The sequence below is a fragment of the Lampetra planeri genome, chromosome 31 (genome assembly GCF_965212315.1).
Source record: "Lampetra planeri chromosome 31, kcLamPlan1.2.h2, whole genome shotgun sequence".
Lineage (NCBI taxonomy): Eukaryota > Metazoa > Chordata > Hyperoartia > Petromyzontiformes > Petromyzontidae > Lampetra > Lampetra planeri.
The window spans coordinates 7,800,842-7,818,854 of record NC_136137.1 but is presented as its reverse complement, the minus strand read 5'-3'; the positions used below and the strand labels follow the sequence as shown (position 1 = coordinate 7,818,854).

At 49.5% G+C, this 18,013-nt stretch overlaps 1 protein-coding gene across 1 annotated transcript in view; it reads right to left on the bottom strand.

Annotated features, from left to right (window-relative positions):
• LOC144729021 (inactive dipeptidyl peptidase 10-like) overlaps positions 1-18,013 on the bottom strand; it is a 378,451-nt gene that overhangs the window by 316,090 nt on the left and 44,348 nt on the right. The window contains exon 2 of the mRNA XM_078608853.1: positions 8,902-8,997. Coding sequence (XP_078464979.1) covers positions 8,902-8,997 — 96 coding nt within the window. The remainder of the gene's footprint in view (positions 1-8,901; positions 8,998-18,013) is intronic.

Below are 18,013 nucleotides of genomic sequence, written 5' to 3'. Positions count from 1 at the left end.
CCAGTAATTACAATGATCTTCATCAGGCGACAGACATATTTGTGGAGAAGTCTTACTGTTTCGTTCCTTATATAGAGGCGTAGATGTGGTGGCATGTTCTGTTTATGTGACGACCCTTACTAGTTGACTGTGTCGGGTGGTGGCGGGTTTCACGACACATTGATATATTTACGCGATGTAATTGGTCGCGAAAGCCTACTGCGCGTTCGACAATAATCTAAATATTGACCACCACGATCTTCATCCAGGAAAGCCCCCCCCCACACCCCCACAACGGAGCCTCTCTAGACTCCCGTTCACAAGGGGCGGTCCACGCGCGTTCGGGGCGTTTTGGCCGACTCCACGAGCGAGTGTCGCGCTTCGCCGAGGGAGACCGCGGAGGAAACCCCACGACACGACACGAGCGGGGCTGCATCCAACAAACGCTGCCATCTTGCGGCGCCCTCGCAGCGCGACCACCTTGAGCGCCACACGACGGCAAAGACATCGCGGTCATCCAACCCGGCACTGACCAGGCTTGGGTTTTTTTACCTGCTTAGCTTTTGAGCGATTTGTCGCGACCAGGGTAAAACCAAAACAACAATAATAACAACAATCGGGTCAGCCCAAACGCTTGTCCGCACCGCTGTCTCAAAACGCGTGGGCATTCGAAACCGAACGAGTTTGCAAAAGGCGATTAACATCTGCCATTCATACCGAGCGAGATAGAGAAATGCCACAGCTAATGCGACCGATGCCACAGCGCCTCGCAGCACTGTCTCCCCAACTTCTGTCAGACGGCAATTATTCCTGTGCCGACGACGTCTGACCTCGTGCGGGACCATGCTTACAAACCATCCATCATTCCGCTTTGCATCATCGTCGTCGTCGTCGTCTTCTTTGATTTAAATGTCAAGAAAAAAATAAAAGTGCAGGTCACATTGCAAAAAAAAAAACCGTTTGAAAAAAGTTGCAGATGCGTACGTGCGCTTTGAAGCAACGTTTTGATTAAAAATTAATTAAAGATGAAACCCACCGGAGGGGAATTGTCAAACTGAAACACGACAGGACTAATTTTTTTTTAAAGATGAAGTTAAATAGTTGGCATAATAAAGGCAGTGTACTCCCAACAAAAACACACACATTCTATTTGCAAATTAGACAAGTCAGAAGTGTGTATGTTTGATCAGAATGGCCAAAAATGACAAAAAATAATAATTTTTGGCTTTGTTTGAAGACGGACAAGGAATTGTCTATTCTCAATTCCAAGAAAGTTAATTCCTGTAAAGTGGCACGCGACAAAGATCTCGCGACGCTCCCTCCAACGGATCAATCCAACTTAGCATCTACTTCAAGATCACACTCAACGTCTTCAAGATCCTCCATGGACTCACCCGTTGCTACCTCGCCCGTATCACCACTCCCCTCCAAGCCGTCTCCTACTTCTCCCCTCTCATCTTACTCCACTCCCCTCCACGTACTCTACTACCTCTCCCCCTCTCATCTCACTCCACACACTCTCCTACCTATCATCTCACTCTACTCCCCTCCACGCAGTCTCCTACCTCTCCCCTTTCATCTCACTCCACTCCCCTCCAAGCCGTCTCCTACCTCTCCCCTCTCATCTCACTCTACTCCCCTCCACGCAGTCTCCTACCTCTCCCCTCTCATCTCACTCTACTCCCCTCCACGCAGTCTCCTACCTCTCCCCTCTCATCTCACTCTACTCCCCTCCACGCAGTCTCCTACCTCTCCCCTCTCATCTCACTCTACTCCCCTCCACGCACTCTCCTACCTCTCCCTTCTGATCTCACTCCACTCCCCTCCACGCACTCTCCTGCCTCTCCCCTCTCATCTCACTCCACTCCCCTCCACGCACTCTCCTACCCCTCCACTCTCATCTCACTCCACTCCACGCACTCTCCTACCTCTCCCCTCTCATCTCACTCCACTCCCCTCCACGCACTCTCTTACCTCTCCCCTCTCATCTCACTCCACTCCCCTCGACGCACTCTCCTACCTCTCCCCTCTCATCTCACTCCACTCCCCTCCACGCACTCTCCTACCTCTCCCTTCTCATCTCACTCCACTCCCCTCCAAGCAGTCTCCTACCTCTCCCCTCTCATCCCACTCTACTCCCCTCCAAGCAGTCTCCTACCTCTCCCCTCTCATCTCACTACTCCCCTCCAAGCCGTCTCCTACCCCTCCCCTCTCATCCCACTCTACTCCCCTCCACACACTCTGCTACCTCTCCCCTCTCATCTCACTCTACTCCCCTCCACACACTCTGCTACCTCTCCCCTCTCATCTCACTCCACTCCCCTTCACGTACTCTGCTACCTCTCCCCTCTCATCTCACTCCACTCCCCTCCACGTACTCTGCTACCTCTCCCCTCTCATCTCACTCCCCTCCACGCACTCTCCTACCTCTCCCTTCTGATCTCACTCCACTCCCCTCCACGCACTCTCCTGCCTCTCCCCTCTCATCTCACTCCACTCCCCTCCACGCACTCTCCTACCTCTCCCCTCTCATCTCACTCTACTCTCCTCCACGCACTCTCCTGCCTCTCCCCTCTCATCTCACTCCACTCCCCTCCACGCACTCTCTTACCTCTCCCCTCTCATCTCACTCCACTCCCCTCCACGCACTCTCTTACCTCTCCCCTCTCATCTCACTCCACTCCCCTCCACGCACTCTCTTACCTCTCCCCTCTCATCTCACTCCACTCCCATCGACGCACTCTCCTACCTCTCCCCTCTCATCTCACTCCACTCCCCTCCACGCACTCTCCTACCTCTCCCTTCTCATCTCACTCCACTCCCCTCCAAGCAGTCTCCTACCTCTCCCCTCTCATCCCACTCTACTCCCCTCCAAGCAGTCTCCTACCTCTCCCCTCTCATCTCACTACTCCCCTCCAAGCCGTCTCCTACCCCTCCCCTCTCATCCCACTCTACTCCCCTCCACACACTCTGCTACCTCTCCCCTCTCATCTCACTCTACTCCCCTCCACACACTCTGCTACCTCTCCCCTCTCATCTCACTCCACTCCCCTCCACGTACTCTGCTACCTCTCCCCCTCTCATCTCACTCCACACACTCTCCTACCTATCATCTCACTCCACTCCCCTCCACGGACTCTCCTACCTTTCCCCTCTCATCTCACTCCACTCCCCTTCACGCACTCTCCTACCTCTCCCCTCTCGTTTCACTCGGTAAGAGGTCGCTCAATCTCCTCCGCTGGTCACGTGGTCTGCAACGATCTTCCCCCAGACAGCATTGTCCACTGCCGATGTTTGAACAATGTTGGTATTTGTGTTGCATACACACACACATACATTCACCTCCATTTTTACAAATAGACGCCACAATCTCAAAGTGCGGTTGCGTTGAAGCGCTGTATAAATCCAACATCGTATCGTGGTGCGTGATTTGTTTCGTTTGTTTGCCCCGCTTCGACGTAGAAGCTCAGCTGTTAACGAGGCTGTTGTCGGACACGTGGGACGATGGCGATTGGACCAGGCCAATTGACGCAATGCCCCACAATGCAATGCAGCGACGACACGATGCCCGGACCGGAAACTCTGGTGTCGTAGCTTCTCTGCCGACGAGGAGCGGCCCGAACAGCCGTTACAATCAATGACAACGGACCTCCCCGGTCCTCTTTAAGCGGCGTCATCTCTGCATCGTCTAGGTTTACGAGTGGTGGTGGAACAAGGCATAGATTCATCTTCTTGGTTCTTTCGGTAAAGTCACGTAGAAGGGAGATAATAAAATAATAATAATAAAACATGATAAAATAATACAATTCTCAATTCTGAGAATTAATAATACAATTCTGAATTCTGAGAATTGTATTATTATTTTATTATGTTTTATTTTATAATTTTATTATCTCCCTTCTACGTGACTTCACCGAAAGAACCAAGAAGATGAATCCCTGCAGTTACGAAAGCTTTAAATCGAAATTTAAGGCAGAGATTCATACCGCCGAGTCTGAAGCTTTCCGGCGGGAGTGGGGGGGGGTGTTACTTCAGTGTGGAGCTTTCTTAACGAGAGCACTCCGTTACCGTATTGTCTAAAAATATATTGAACATCTTTGTCCAGCAAATATCAAGACAATTACTTTTTGTCTGGATCCGCCACTGCTTTGACCATACTTCACCACGCTGGTCAGGGCCGGTTAGTAAAGTCAGGGGGGGGGCGGGGTGGGGGGGGGGTGAGAGGTTGGATCGGATATCGCTCGCCCACCGATTCTTATCCAGAGCGCAGGAATCAAACTTAGATTTTTCCCAGAGCGCTGTGTTTCCAAACCATTGCGCCACCAGGCTCCCCCGCTGTGCAACATGTTATATACCGATTTAAAGCTTTCGTGACTGCAGGGATTCATCTTCTTGGTTCTGTCGGTAAAGTCACGTAGAAGGGAAATAATAAAATAATACAAATAAAACAAAATAAAATAATTCTCACGACGTTTCGGCCACAACGCAAGCAGCCGTCCTCAGGTGAAGAACAGGTCTGTCGGGAAAACAGCTTGTTGTGGCCGAAACGTCGTGAGAATTATTTTATTATGTTTTATTTTTATTATTTTATTTTTTCCCTTCTACGAGACATTACCGAAAGAACCAAGAAGATGTTATATACCGTACATTGCACACACAGCATTAGGGTACGATATTCTACGTGCGCGTGATGTTTTGCGAGACTGTCTTCGTTGAAGAACAAGTTTGCATATGGAGAGAGAGAGGCTCCGAGAGCGTGTGTTAAACTACAATTTCAATTGTTTGCGTTGCGTTTTCTGGGTGTATTCAGATGATTTCTGTAACTTCTCCGCTGTGCCGTTGCATTTCATGCCTAAGTGTGTTGCATTCTTTTTTGGCATCGTGGTTGAGGAATTTGTATATTTCAAGGCAATGTTTGTGTCGTGTCGCCGACGCTAAAATCACAGCGGCAGCTGCCGAGATTACACCTAACGTCTGTGGTTAATTGGCATTAATTAGCGTTAATTAGCATACGCAGATGGGTTTCGACGGTAACCGCCGATGCGTTCCACCATCGCGGCCCAAGTTTGGACTCATTTGTTTTTTCGGGATCTTGGCTCGGATCAAAACTTACAGCTGGTGAATTATTCCTGAGATGGCTCTTAAACGGGCATTACAAACTCCTGATTAGCATATGCAAATAATCAATATCAACCGAAAACAAAACACGAGGGCTCCTTTTGAGTGGTCGGCCATTGGTTAAAACAAGAAAAACCTTGGACGCAGATTTTCCTGATGGCTATGTTGGCAACATCTGTAGTGGAAGAAAACAAATTAAAGTAACAAATTAAAACCGGCGACTAATTGAGCATTAATTACCGTATACGAATGACACGTGGCCTTCAACGCCAAGGGGCTCGATATGTTGGTATCAGGATAAGGCACGGCCCACTCGTTTGCAACGCAGACAAAAGTTACGATCAAGCCGATTAAAGTGGAAGGCGTGTTTAATGGGCATTAATTAGTGTTCATTTGCATATGCAGATTACAGACACGTTAATGTAACAAAGTCGTTGGCTTCGTTTTTATGCCTCCCAACACTGTTACGGGGTCTTCCTATAAATTTTCCCTATAAATGCTCGACTCAAATGAGCCAGGTTTGGTTCATATTTCTCCCAGAGGAGAGAGAGAAAAGGGAAAAAAACACGTGTGCAGTTGGTGGGAGTTTATATATCTCTGTGAATTTACAAGCCCTGTGAGTGCAGTGTGAGGATGTGGGGGGTAGGGGGGGGGGGGCGCACCGTGGTTGAGCGTGTCACACCACGACAACAAAGCTTGTGGAGCCCGAGTTCAGTCTCCCCTGGTCGGTCACGACTGACACCACCATCATCGACGTCGTCATCATCATCATCATGGGTGGTGAGCGATTGATATGAAGTATGGTCAAACAGCCCCCCCCCCGACAAGATGCAGCATGACTTTCATCGAGGTGGTGGACGACTAAAAGACTGAGAAATAATATATATGTTTGTATTAAATATTCAGCATGAGGATAATAGTAATACGTTTGTATTTTTGTTTTACGGGAGAGAACAACCTATTTTGCGGTGGCAAAGCCATTCTCAGGTGGTAATGAAATCACTTTTCAAGATGCGCACAGCCTCACCACATCACGCCGATATCGCTGGCATCATCTCGCGTGGCACGTGCCCAACAAACCAGACGGGCAGACCACAGATTGTCCAGCAATTACATTTCTCAGGGCAATATTCTTCTGCCATCACTCACACCGTGGGATCCACATCACAGTGTCACGACTTCCGGGTGCTGAACGAATACATTATAAGGCCGCATTAATCGCACACACACAAAGTGATTGCCACACATGAACAACAACACTTTGGCTGATTCGGCATGGAGCATTAAGCAGCACGCGAAACGTCGGTCACTCTGGCAGCAGCGGCTTTTTGCGTGGCCATCGAACAAAGATGGTCACCGCATCGCGCGGCGCTTTCAGATGCGCTTCTGCGGCCGTCTGGAACGCTCTTCCTTCCGATATTTGGAATCCACTTTAAAATCGAGATTGTAAACTCATTTCTTTAGAACTGCTTGTTGTTGTGTTTCGTGTGTTGTCCTTCCCCCCGCATCAGCTACGCCGAGCTGCAAGAGGCAGCCGTGGCAGCGAGGAATGCGATTAGCGATATACAGATGGGTTGACGGTTACATCGACAGGTTTGAGTAATTGTGGATTATTTGGCTTCAGCTCTCAATCTATAGAGCCAACGTTTCCTCTTTCTCCCTCTATCTATCTCTCGCTCTTCCTCCGCAAGCAAACGGCGTCACTGCCCTGGCTCTCCTATGTGGTTTTCGGGTCGTTGCCGCGTGCTGTTCCCGAGGTTCTTCAGACACTAAAGACAGTTCCCGAAGAAGAACGTCAGACACTTAAAACCGTTCCCGATGAAGATTGAATTCCCTGTAGAAGCCCCCCCCCACCCCATCAGCGCGTGCAGCGAAACGTCGGACAAAAAACACCCGAAAAACGCATCATGGGGAGCGCTGTTACATCACGACCGCTGAACCCTACGCAGCAGCAGCAGCAACAGGAGCGCTGTCATCACTATGTCTCCGTCGCAGTAACTTCCAAGTCTGCACTTCCCTGCAGCGGAGCAGAACAAAGAAATAAAAACTAGAATTATTGTCGCCCGCGGTGGCCGTGGGCTCAGTGGTTACAGAAGCAGCGGGGTGCCCCCCTCCCCCCCTATCCAAACTCGGGACGTGTCACGCAGCGCGGATGGAGTGGCCGGTGGTGGAAGCGATGCCGCTCATCGATTGCTCAAGACTAGCGGCACCGCCCCCGCCCGGCGAGGTGCCACCAACGCGACCTCGAGCACACGAAGCGCGTTCCTCCGTTGTGGCGGCTGCCGTCTTGGCTTCTGCGATTTGCCGCGCGCTTGCGTCTGCTGGGCACGTGCGTCTCACGTGGAGGAGCAGGGGGGGGGGGGGTGCTCGCGAACGACGTTGCCGTGTGTTGACGGACAGCTGGGGAGGGAGGAACGGAGGGATGGAGGCAACCTTCCCGCAATGACAGTCGGGGGAAGGTTGCGGAGCACCGGGCGGATAAATCGCGGAAAATTGGCGCGGCGGAAAACGCAGGCGGGGGGGGGGGGCAGCTGCCATTATCCACCTCCTCTAATGACCCATAAGGAGCCGGGGCCTGGACGCCGAGCTTCTGCCAGTGAGAAGTCTGCCGACTCCGGGGTGGTCCGGGTTCGCTCTTCTCGTCGGCGAGCTGCCGTGTATGGTCGCGATTGGGGTCGCCGCGGTGTGACGGCAGGACGATGTGACGATGTGATGACATGACGGTATGACGATGATGATGATGATGGAAGATCCACGCTAAGATGCCACCGTCCGTTCGGCAAAATGTCGTCACGTCGCGATTACTATCGCTCGTTAATTGAGGGGGGTAAACAGCCTCGCATCTCTTTCATTTCGTTGACTAAATAATTGTGAAACAACAACAACAAGAAAGTGCACGATAATCCTTACAGTTGTGTAAAGTAGTTGCTATTAACTTAGTGTTTTGTAAAATGTTGTCTGGAGTAACTGATGGCACGTTGGTTATATGACCTGGTCATTTTACGACAGCGTGTATTTTATGAGCGTTATATATTGTAGAGTTATAGCGCTTAGGTTTAAGTCGACTGGACCGTGGTCGAATGGCTCTTCATCTCTATTCGTACTTAAAGTGCATCAAAGCACAGGAACAAGACTATAAAATGTGAAATACACCACATTACAGGAAACTGATGAGACGATAATATCATGAAAGCAAACTGACGGCATATCACGCGGTAACATTTACTGACGTATAAAATGCTATCGTGTCAAGTCTAGTAGTGATGTAAGACACATTATAAATGCATACTTTTCTAACCTCGAACATAATACAACTCCAAACACGGTAAAAATAACGCAAATCGTAAATAACACAGCAGCCTAAATAGGAAAATATACATAATAGGCGACGTTTCAGGCAATTGCCCTTCTTAACACCATGAAGGGCTATTTCCCAAGACGTCGTCTGTTACATATATATTTTCCTGTTTAGGCAGCAATGTTAGATTATTGTGTCGAGTCTTTTGTTAATTGTGCTCGTGCACCACTGCCAACACAGCCACAACAGCAGCACGACCAAATAATGCGTGTAACCGTAGCAGATAACCAAAGAGAAGAACACCCTCGTCTCAACGTGCACCTAGCCTGGCACAGGTACTTTGGTGATGTCGCCTACAGCGCCCCACGCGAGCGGCTGGATGGTAACTGTTGTGGGTTTGAGAGAGTCCGAGAGAAAGAGAGAGCGAGAGAGAACACGTGTGTGCACGTGTGTGCGCGTCTGTGTGCGCGCGTGTGCGCGTATGTGCATATGCGCGTGCGTCCTACCGCTCAGCCACGCGGCACGTGGGTCACGTGCCACGAAGTCTTCGCTGAAGATGTCCTGCAGAGTGATCTTGGCGTGGATCAAACTCGGGTCTTCATCTGTAACACGCACAAACACAAAGGAGAACATCGCATAGATCAATTTAATTTTCTTTTTTTGCTCAGTCAAGGCGAATCAAAATTTACCGGAAGAAAAACTTTTCTCGGGTGTCACTGATGGGTCGCGTAAAAACAAAACAAAATAGGCCGAACATTTTTCACATTACAAAAAATACATTTCCCGTAGAGCAAACAGCCTTGCATCTTGAGAATGAGAACATTACAAACTATATGGATTCAGAGTTTTGTTTACATCATAACATTGGCGATTGGCACCCAGGGATGTGTCATCACATGTACATTTTTTGTTGTTGCCAATATTGCCCAAATACTTACTCGCGTTATATCTGGGCGTTAGCTAGCTGTGCGGTAAACTCCACACAGATTAATTTGAGGGCTTTTGCACTTTTCTTGCAAACATGCGATGTGTCCACACGTGGATCGTTTATCGGCTCCTTTCAAAGTCCAGCAAGGTTCCGTATACACATTGACCAATTATTGACCAGCGGTAGGGTGAGCGGCGGATTAACTCAGACAATCATCTTTATCGGGGTCAATAAAATGAAGCTCCATTTTGTGAGCAAGTCAACAGCAGTGGTCCTATGGACAAACTCGCCCCCACCATAGGAATGTGGAACTTCCACCACTGGCTCACGGGTGAAAGCAGGGTAATGAGCATCAATTCCTCAATGGTGATTAGGGTATAAAGAAAAAAAACACACACACACACTCCTGTTCTGATATTGACCAGCATAGTGAAGTATTGTAACCGACCGGCACGACGTGGAAGCAGCCATGATCCATCAGAAATGTTTCCATGAGGATGACAACGATCATCATCATCATCGTAGATAATGGCCAACTAGGGAATCCGATCGCTCAGCCGACCCATTGCTCCCTCCACCCCCATTTGTGTCCCTCGTCCACGGCTCCTTGTCCACAACATTAAACTCGGGATGGCGTCCAGAGGCCACGTAACGTCAATCAATACCTTTATTATTCATACCAAAATGAACCATTCCCCCCCCCCCCATTGCAGCAGACGTATCCAAACCCCCGGGATTGATGGCCTTCTGGGTATTTTGTACACGTAACGATGTAGGGTCACGGGCCAGTCCCATATGAAATGTACTTCCCCAAAGTGAAAATAGGAATACAAATGTTTCCACACAAACCGCCATACAATACATGCCAAATATAAATATAACACCCACGACATTTCGCAGTAAAACAATATAAAATACAAACAGTGTATTGCATTCAAGATTATGCCCAATGAAACTGTGTAATAAACGCAGAAAATTCATATATATATAAAAAAAGAAAAATAACGGTACCGTATGGAAATGTCTTCACAATAAGCAATACAATAGGCAATATATACAAGTAATGTTTACAATAAACAATATACATAGACTAGGAATGCGCGCCAATGTTTGACAATAAATCACACGACACACACCATAAAACCATTAAATACCTAAAAAAGTCTGATATTTCACAATAAAATGCCACATTCAATAAAATACAATAAACACTGCACCGTGAACTTTTACATTGACCAATGTGAAATCGAGACGGAAAAACTTAAAACAATAAAAACCAAGTTGATTTACCACAGGGTCATGAAATGAGCTCAGGTTTACGAGGCTGACAATACTCCAGAGTGAATCTTTTATTTATGGGGTAGGTAACAATGTTCTGGTCAAATGTATGGCAGAAGACCCTCCACCACTCGATGTAACCGGACAGATGAAACTGTCACTTCTACGATGCACAAAAATGTAACGAACTTTCGCAGCAATTATAATCGTGGCACTTCTCTTGAAAACTGTGCCCAAGCATCTGTAAAGGCGAGCCGACACAAGATTGCAGGGGTTTCGTCTTTTAATCCTTTTCTCCCATCCACACCTGTCCCCAGCCGTCCCAATCTTGTTCCCGCCAAAAGCCCCCTCTTCCCGCCCGTTCTCCCCTTATATCTTCTCGATTACCCCTCCCACTAACCCTCCTATTGGTGGGAATCCTTCCCCTGACACCCCTACACATCTATGGGACAAGTCAGAATTACAAAAATATATTGTGCCATATAATTACGTACCCCTCATACACAAAAAAAACAATTAAGAATCGTAAATATTGGTTGCAAAAATAGTTGTTATGTTAACTCAATGGGCGCCACGGGGGAGATATGTTAATGTCCTCGCCTGGTATGCAGGAGTTCGTGGGTTCGCTCACAACCGTTGTCACCTGGATTTTTCTCCAGGCCCTCCAGTTTTTTCCCCTCCACATTTAGAATCAACATGCATCTAAAGTATTTGTCTGCGATACATTTCCACTTGGCAAGCCACTTCGTTGAGCTGTCATTTGTGGCCAGGTCGCTTCTGAAACAATATAGCTCAGTGGGACTTACCTGGTCAATGAAAAAAATAGTTTAGAAGTAAACTCAGAGTTGTGATGCACAAACAGTTACTCCCCCCCCCCCCCCCGCAATTCTAATTTTAAGTGATATGACAGACAGCGTATGGACAAGGAGATGTCGATGTAGTAACGCGAGATGAGATGAGAGAGATGCAAACAGGATAGAGACGTAGCAAGATGACAGAAATGTGACATGAAGGGTGGTTTAGCGATTAGTTACAAGCTCAGATTTAACTTGGGATATGTATTATTCAGATGTCAATTTGAGCTGATATGTTGGTAGGTGGGTGGCTCAGGTATGGAAGTGCTGAGCTGGCACTGCCGAGACGATGGGTTTGAATCCAGGCAGTAAAGATTGTGATTAAAAATCAGCTTCTCACGTTTTTAAAAGTTGATGGTCTCAGCGAGAGCTCCGAGGACTGCACAAAAAAGAAAATCCATCAAAACCATTTTGGGGTTTCCACTTAAAGTTGCCTGAACTGCAGTTCTGAGAATGTTAAATATCGGGCTGGCCGTCGTGTGCCGGGACATTGCTGATATCGTTGGACCAGAAGTCACTTGAAGGGCTCTAGAGGAGGTAGGCTCTGCGACTCGGCAGAAAGATCGGTAGCACGAAGATGTACGCTGCTCCGAGGAGATTCCGAATGGATTCTTCCTTTCATGACAAGATATCGATAGCAGACGCCGGATTTAAATGGTAAAAAAAATGTAATCAAACAAATTATAATTTAAAAGAATACTCTTCATGTGCATTCTATACTTTCTCGTTGTCCTCCAATGGATGCCTCAGCCGGCTTGCTTAATAAGCTGACAAAATGGAAAATAAGCAAAAGAAATGCAAATAAACATCGGTAATTACATACTTTGGTGTATTCATTAGTACGTGTTGTTTTTGTGTATTTGCCGTGGTGATAATTGGAATGGATTATTGTCGCAACTAATTGATAAACGGCCTTCGTGCCATTATTGTTTACACAGAACATAACGCGGAGAGCCAGAAAATTGCTCAAATTACAAACGTGGAGGTGAACATATTTCGCATTCGCCACTCTCTTAACGAGGGGTGAACATGAGCGCCAGAAACGCAACATTCTTTAAAAAAAAAACCGGCGTGTTTGAATTACCCTTTTGCGGAACTTTTTTTTATATATAACAACAACAGCTTTTCTTTCAATCCGCCATGGAAAGTTAAACACTGATTAAAGCAGCCGTCGGTTTGATTAGAAAAATAACTATTTTAGAAACCAGCTAAATAAATTCATACTGTAGATAATAAACCAAAAGGGGCCATTAATGTCTTTCTTGACAGCGGAACGGAAAAGGCAAAATAAGATTTAACGACTTGCCGTCATCCAGCAATTACATGTAAATTGAACATTTCCCAAGTGTTAATTCACAACCACCGTGAACATAACGGGAGCATTATTTGCACATCGTAAAAAGGCTGACATTGTTATAAACTACAATCATAATAATTTATGCTGCCCCGATGCAATCTGGAGGTCACCAGTTTGATATGAACTCCCGGACTTGGCAGTTCAAATAAATGGTGCAAGCTGCTCAAATCCTCCCATCGCCACGGTCCGACTGGCACGTCGTGTTCGGTGGGGTAAAGGTCCTCCCACCTCTTCTTGGTTCTTTCCGTAAAGTCACGTAGAAGGGAAATAATAAAATAATAAAAATACAAATATTAAAATATTTTATTATAATTTTATTATTTCCCTTCTACGTGACTTTACCGAAAGAACCAAGGTGATGAATCCCTGCAGTCACGAAAGCTTTAAATCCAAATAAATGTGGGGCCAGAGTGGAACGAGTAGGTCAAATACTCCCTCCCGCTACACATTGAAATAGCATCCAAAATTTTCCATAAAAAATATTCAAATTTAATATTTGAAAACAAAATCAGTAAACTTGATATTTCCAAATATTTATATAAATCCCATACTGGCTTCTGTGGGAAAAAAAGTTCACTTTTCATTGTACAAGGTGCAGACAGACAGCCACACTATTAACTTAATAATTCACTTCACTCCATCCACTTAAAATCTGCCCATCGGAGAAAAAGTAACCCGCACGTTACTCAAATAGTGATTACACACAAGACAGCAGCGACATCGAATCCCAACTCTTGTAACAGCGTGACAGGACCCTCCTTAAAAACATACGATCTTGAGACTCGGTGAGACTTCCTCAGGCAAAGCAGCAACACAACAAATATAAATATGTTTGAACCAAAGGCTACATTTGGGGCAATGATATTGCACGAGTTATTTGTTTTATTTCCAGGACAACGCTAAATTATAACTGTAGGAGGTGTATAATGAGCTCTTCATTTGTAATTCATGGGTGTGTAGTGGTGATACGCGCTGGGTGTATATGTCGTGTGCCAGCGCGTATGTACGGGTGTGTGTGTGGTGACGCGCGCTGACGGGGAGGAGCAGGCGTCAGTGCGCGGGTGGGGGTAGTGCTGCTGATTGGCTGTGTGCCGGTGACGCGCCCAGAGGGAGTGATCGGGTAGCAGCGCGGTGTGATTGGTCGGAGAGTGGAAACACGCGCTGAGCGGAACCGGATCGTGGGGATAGCGCGTGGGGATTGGGTAACGGAGGAGCGGTGCCGACGTTGAGGTCCGCATCCGCTCCGTCTCCCGGGAAGAAGGGGTATATAAGGTGATGCACAGAGGAGCAAGGGGCAGAAGTGGAACCATCTAAGAATGAAGACGAAGGTGTAGAGATAGAGCCCGGAGAGGAGAGTAATGGAGAGTAGAAGAGAGTAAGGTATAGTGTGTAGCCAGCGAGAGAGAAAGGTCTACACGAGCTGAGTAAGGTATAGTGTGTAGCCAGCGAGATAGAACGGTCTACACGAGCTGAGTAAGGTATAGTGTGTAGCCAGCGAGATAGAACGGTCTACACGAGCTGAGTAATGTATAGTGTGTAGCCAGCGAGATAGAACGGTCTACACGAGCTGAGTAATGTATAGTGTGTAGCCAGCGAGATAGAACGGTCTACACGAGCTGAGTAATGTATAGTGTGTAGCCAGCGAGATAGAACGGTCTACACGAGCTGAGTAATGTGTAGTGTGTAGCCAGCGAGAGAGAACGGTCTGCACGAGCCGAGTATGCATACGGTGTAGCCAGCGAGAGAGAACGGTCTGCACGAGCCGAGTATGCATACGGTGTAGCCAGCGAGAGAGAGGCAAAGTCTACACGAGGCGAGAGAGGAGAGTGTAGCAGAGGCGCAGAGTCTACACGAGGCGAGAGAGGAGTGTAGCCGAGGCGCGGAGTCTACACGAGGTACAGAGAGCCGGCAGCACAGAATCCTGAGTCAAGAGAAGTGCGGTGTGAAGAAGAGAGGCCACGCGTTGTATTGTTACAAGTCAAGATTTAATAAAAGAAGTGTGTTCCCGTCAAGGAGTTTCCTGCCGTCATTTTCCAATACTTCATCTGGCGTCAGAAGTGAAACGGGCTTCCAAGTATGGAGACGAGGAAGACCCGTAGGACCCACGGGATTGACCGCGAGGAAGACCTGGACGACTCGGAGCCGCTGGTGGCGGGGGGTGAGGAAGAGGACTTGCCCACGCTGCAGGGTCCGTCGACGGCGCCGGCCGAGCGACCGGGGACAGACGCCGGGCTTCGTGAGGCGCACTCCCGACTGGCGGAGCTGCTGCTCGCCGCCGCGTCCATCTTGGCGGAGATCAGCTCGTCGGGAGGAGCGGGGACGGTGGGGGACATTTTACAAGGTCGCCCCGCAGATTCCCGCCAAAACGAATGGGGGATTCCCGCCATTGCGCCTGGGCCTACTTTTGGCGGGAACGGCGAGCGCCACGTGGTGGTGGGTTCCCAAGCGCGCGCATCGACGTCATCAGCGCGCGAGGGGGTCCGCCATCTTACGTCTGCTGCTGGAGCCGCCATCTTAGACACCGACGGACAGGCGGAGAGGAACCACGAGGCGGATGACTTCATTTTTCAGCAGCGCCTGCCCACGTTGTCAGCCTTCAAGGCGGAAGGCGGAGACTGGGGCCAATTTCAGCGAAGGTTTTTGGCGCATCAAGAGATGTCAGCGTGGTCCGATGCTACGGCGCTGCGGGCATTGCCCGCCATGCTGGACGACGATGCGCTCGCGGCCTTCAGGGCTGCACGGAAGTCGGACCGCTCCACGCTGAAGGATGCGCTGGGTTTGTTGGCCAGGGTCTACGGGCCTCCCTCTACATGCCGCCATCAGTTCTACGCAAGACGGAAAGCGGCCACGGAGACCGCGCTGGCCTATCGCACGGCGTTGCTGGCTCTTGCTGATGCTGCGTTCCCTCGGATGGACGAGGAGGGCCAAGACGCGATGGTTTTGGAGCAGCTGCTCAAGTTGGCGCAGGACCTGGGGGTCCCTATCAACACAGCTGACGACATTGATATTTCTTCTTTGAGAGTCGCCACGAGTATTCAAGCGCACGAGGCCCTACAACGGAAGCAAGGCGTTGGTTGCAACGCTGCTGTCGTCGCAGCCCCGGGGTTGGTGGTCGCCGAACCCCAAGTCGTCAGCCCACGAGAGGAGGCGTTCGCCACGGGACGACCAGGGGACTGGAGGCCGGGGGCCCGGTCGCCTCTGCGATCGGGCCGAAAGTCGGAGCAACCAAGATCTACTCCGACCCTCGTCACGTGCTATAACTGCGGCCTCCGGGGCCACGTGGCGTCCGGGTGCCGCGCTCCGCGGCAGCGCGCCATAGGAGCTCGGCTGGACGACGACCGAGAGCCCAAGTCATCTCTACAATCCCCGGCAAGTCGCGGCACCTCACACGCTCGGCCTGTTTATTCGGCACACAGGGGACGCCGCGTTGCGGCGGAGGAGGGCCGGTTAAGGTTCGGGGATTCGGTTCGGCGAGGGGGGTTCGGCCGGGACCAGGGAGACATTGAATGGGCGGAATTGGGGCATAGAATTGTGGCTGCTTCGGCGGGTTCGTCCGTTGTTACGGGATCTATTGATGGGGTTGAGATTAGGGTGTTAGTGGACACGGGGGCATCGGCAACTATTATATCGGACCTCATTTATAATATTCTTCCAGTCCAATGTCGTCCGCTGCTTCCAGTGGATGTGCCATTTTACGCCGCTAATGGGGGATTGTTGGGCATTATCGGTCAGGTTAGGGCGTCCATTTGCATTGGAGATATCAAATTATCGGGACCCGTTTTCGTTTCGTCTTCTTTGGCAGTTCCGTGTCTTTTGGGCACTGACTTTTTGGCTAAAATGCCCATTAAAATTCTTATCGATCAACGATGCATTGAACTGCCATCGGGTCGCCGGATTTCATTTTTGACGGGCCCTACTGACATTCGGACGGCGTGCGCTACGATACAAGCGGTGGCGACGCAGACAGTGCAAGTGCCCCCGGGTTCACAGATGTTGATTCCCCTCCGGTTGCGAAAACCATGGGTGAGGGAGGCTTCGGGACAGAGTATGCTTTTGGGTCCTTCTAACAAGGCTGTCGGGGGTCTTGATTTATCGGTGGCTCACACTTTGGTGCGGGCTGACAGGGATCCGTTTGTGATGGTTTTGAACGCGGGGTCGCGACCAGCTGTCATCCCGCAGGGCACCGTGCTGGCTCACGCGGCGCAGGTTCCTGGGGATGATGGGTTGGTTGCGCAGGTGGGCTCGAGCCCCGCGCGGAACGTTGAGCCAAAGGAAGACCTTGAGTGGGTCCATTCGTTATGTGCCGCCTCGGACGATTTGTCGGCGGCGCAGTTGGGTGCGCTGCGCGAGTTGCTCATTGAATTCTCTGATGTATTCAGTAAACATAAGTATGACATTGGGTGCACGGATTTGTTGCACCATCACATTGAAACGGGCGATGCGGCGCCGGTCAGGCTAAATCCCTTCCGACTGAGTCCCGTGGAGAAGGAACATGTTCAGTCGGCTGTTAACGATATGCTAGAAGCCGATATTATTTCACCCTCCTCTAGCCCGTGGGGAGCGCCTATTGTGCTGGTTAAGAAGCAGGACGGGTCCCTGCGATTCTGCGTTGATTTCCGTCGCCTGAATAAGATCTCTGTGGCTGACGCGTATCCGCTCCCCAGGATGGATGAGTCCCTCGATGCATTGTCTGGTGCGCGATATTTTTCGACTCTTGATTTGTTATCGGGGTTTTGGCAGTTGCCGCTCGACGAAGAGTCGAAACCTAAGACAGCATTTCGGACTCCAGGGGGGCTGTTCCAGTTTAACCGGTTACCCATGGGACTTCACTCCTCTCCAGCGACGTTTCAGCGACTTATGGAGCTGGTTTTGTCGGGCTTGCAGTGGGATACATGCTTGATTTATATGGACGATGTCATTGTTTTCAGTAAAACGTTTGAGGAACACCTCCGGCGATTGAGAGGGGTGTTCTTGCGAATGCGATCGGCTAAGTTGAAATTTAAACCGGCCAAATGTCACCTCCTTCGTAGGTCCGTTAGATACTTGGGTCACATTGTCGATTCTTCGGGGATCTCCACCGATCCCGCGAAGACGGATTGTGTCGGTTCGTGGCCGACACCTACGTCCGTTTCCGACGTGCGTAGTTTCATCGGGTTTGCTTCTTATTATCGGCGGTTCGTTGAGCACTTCGCCACTATTGC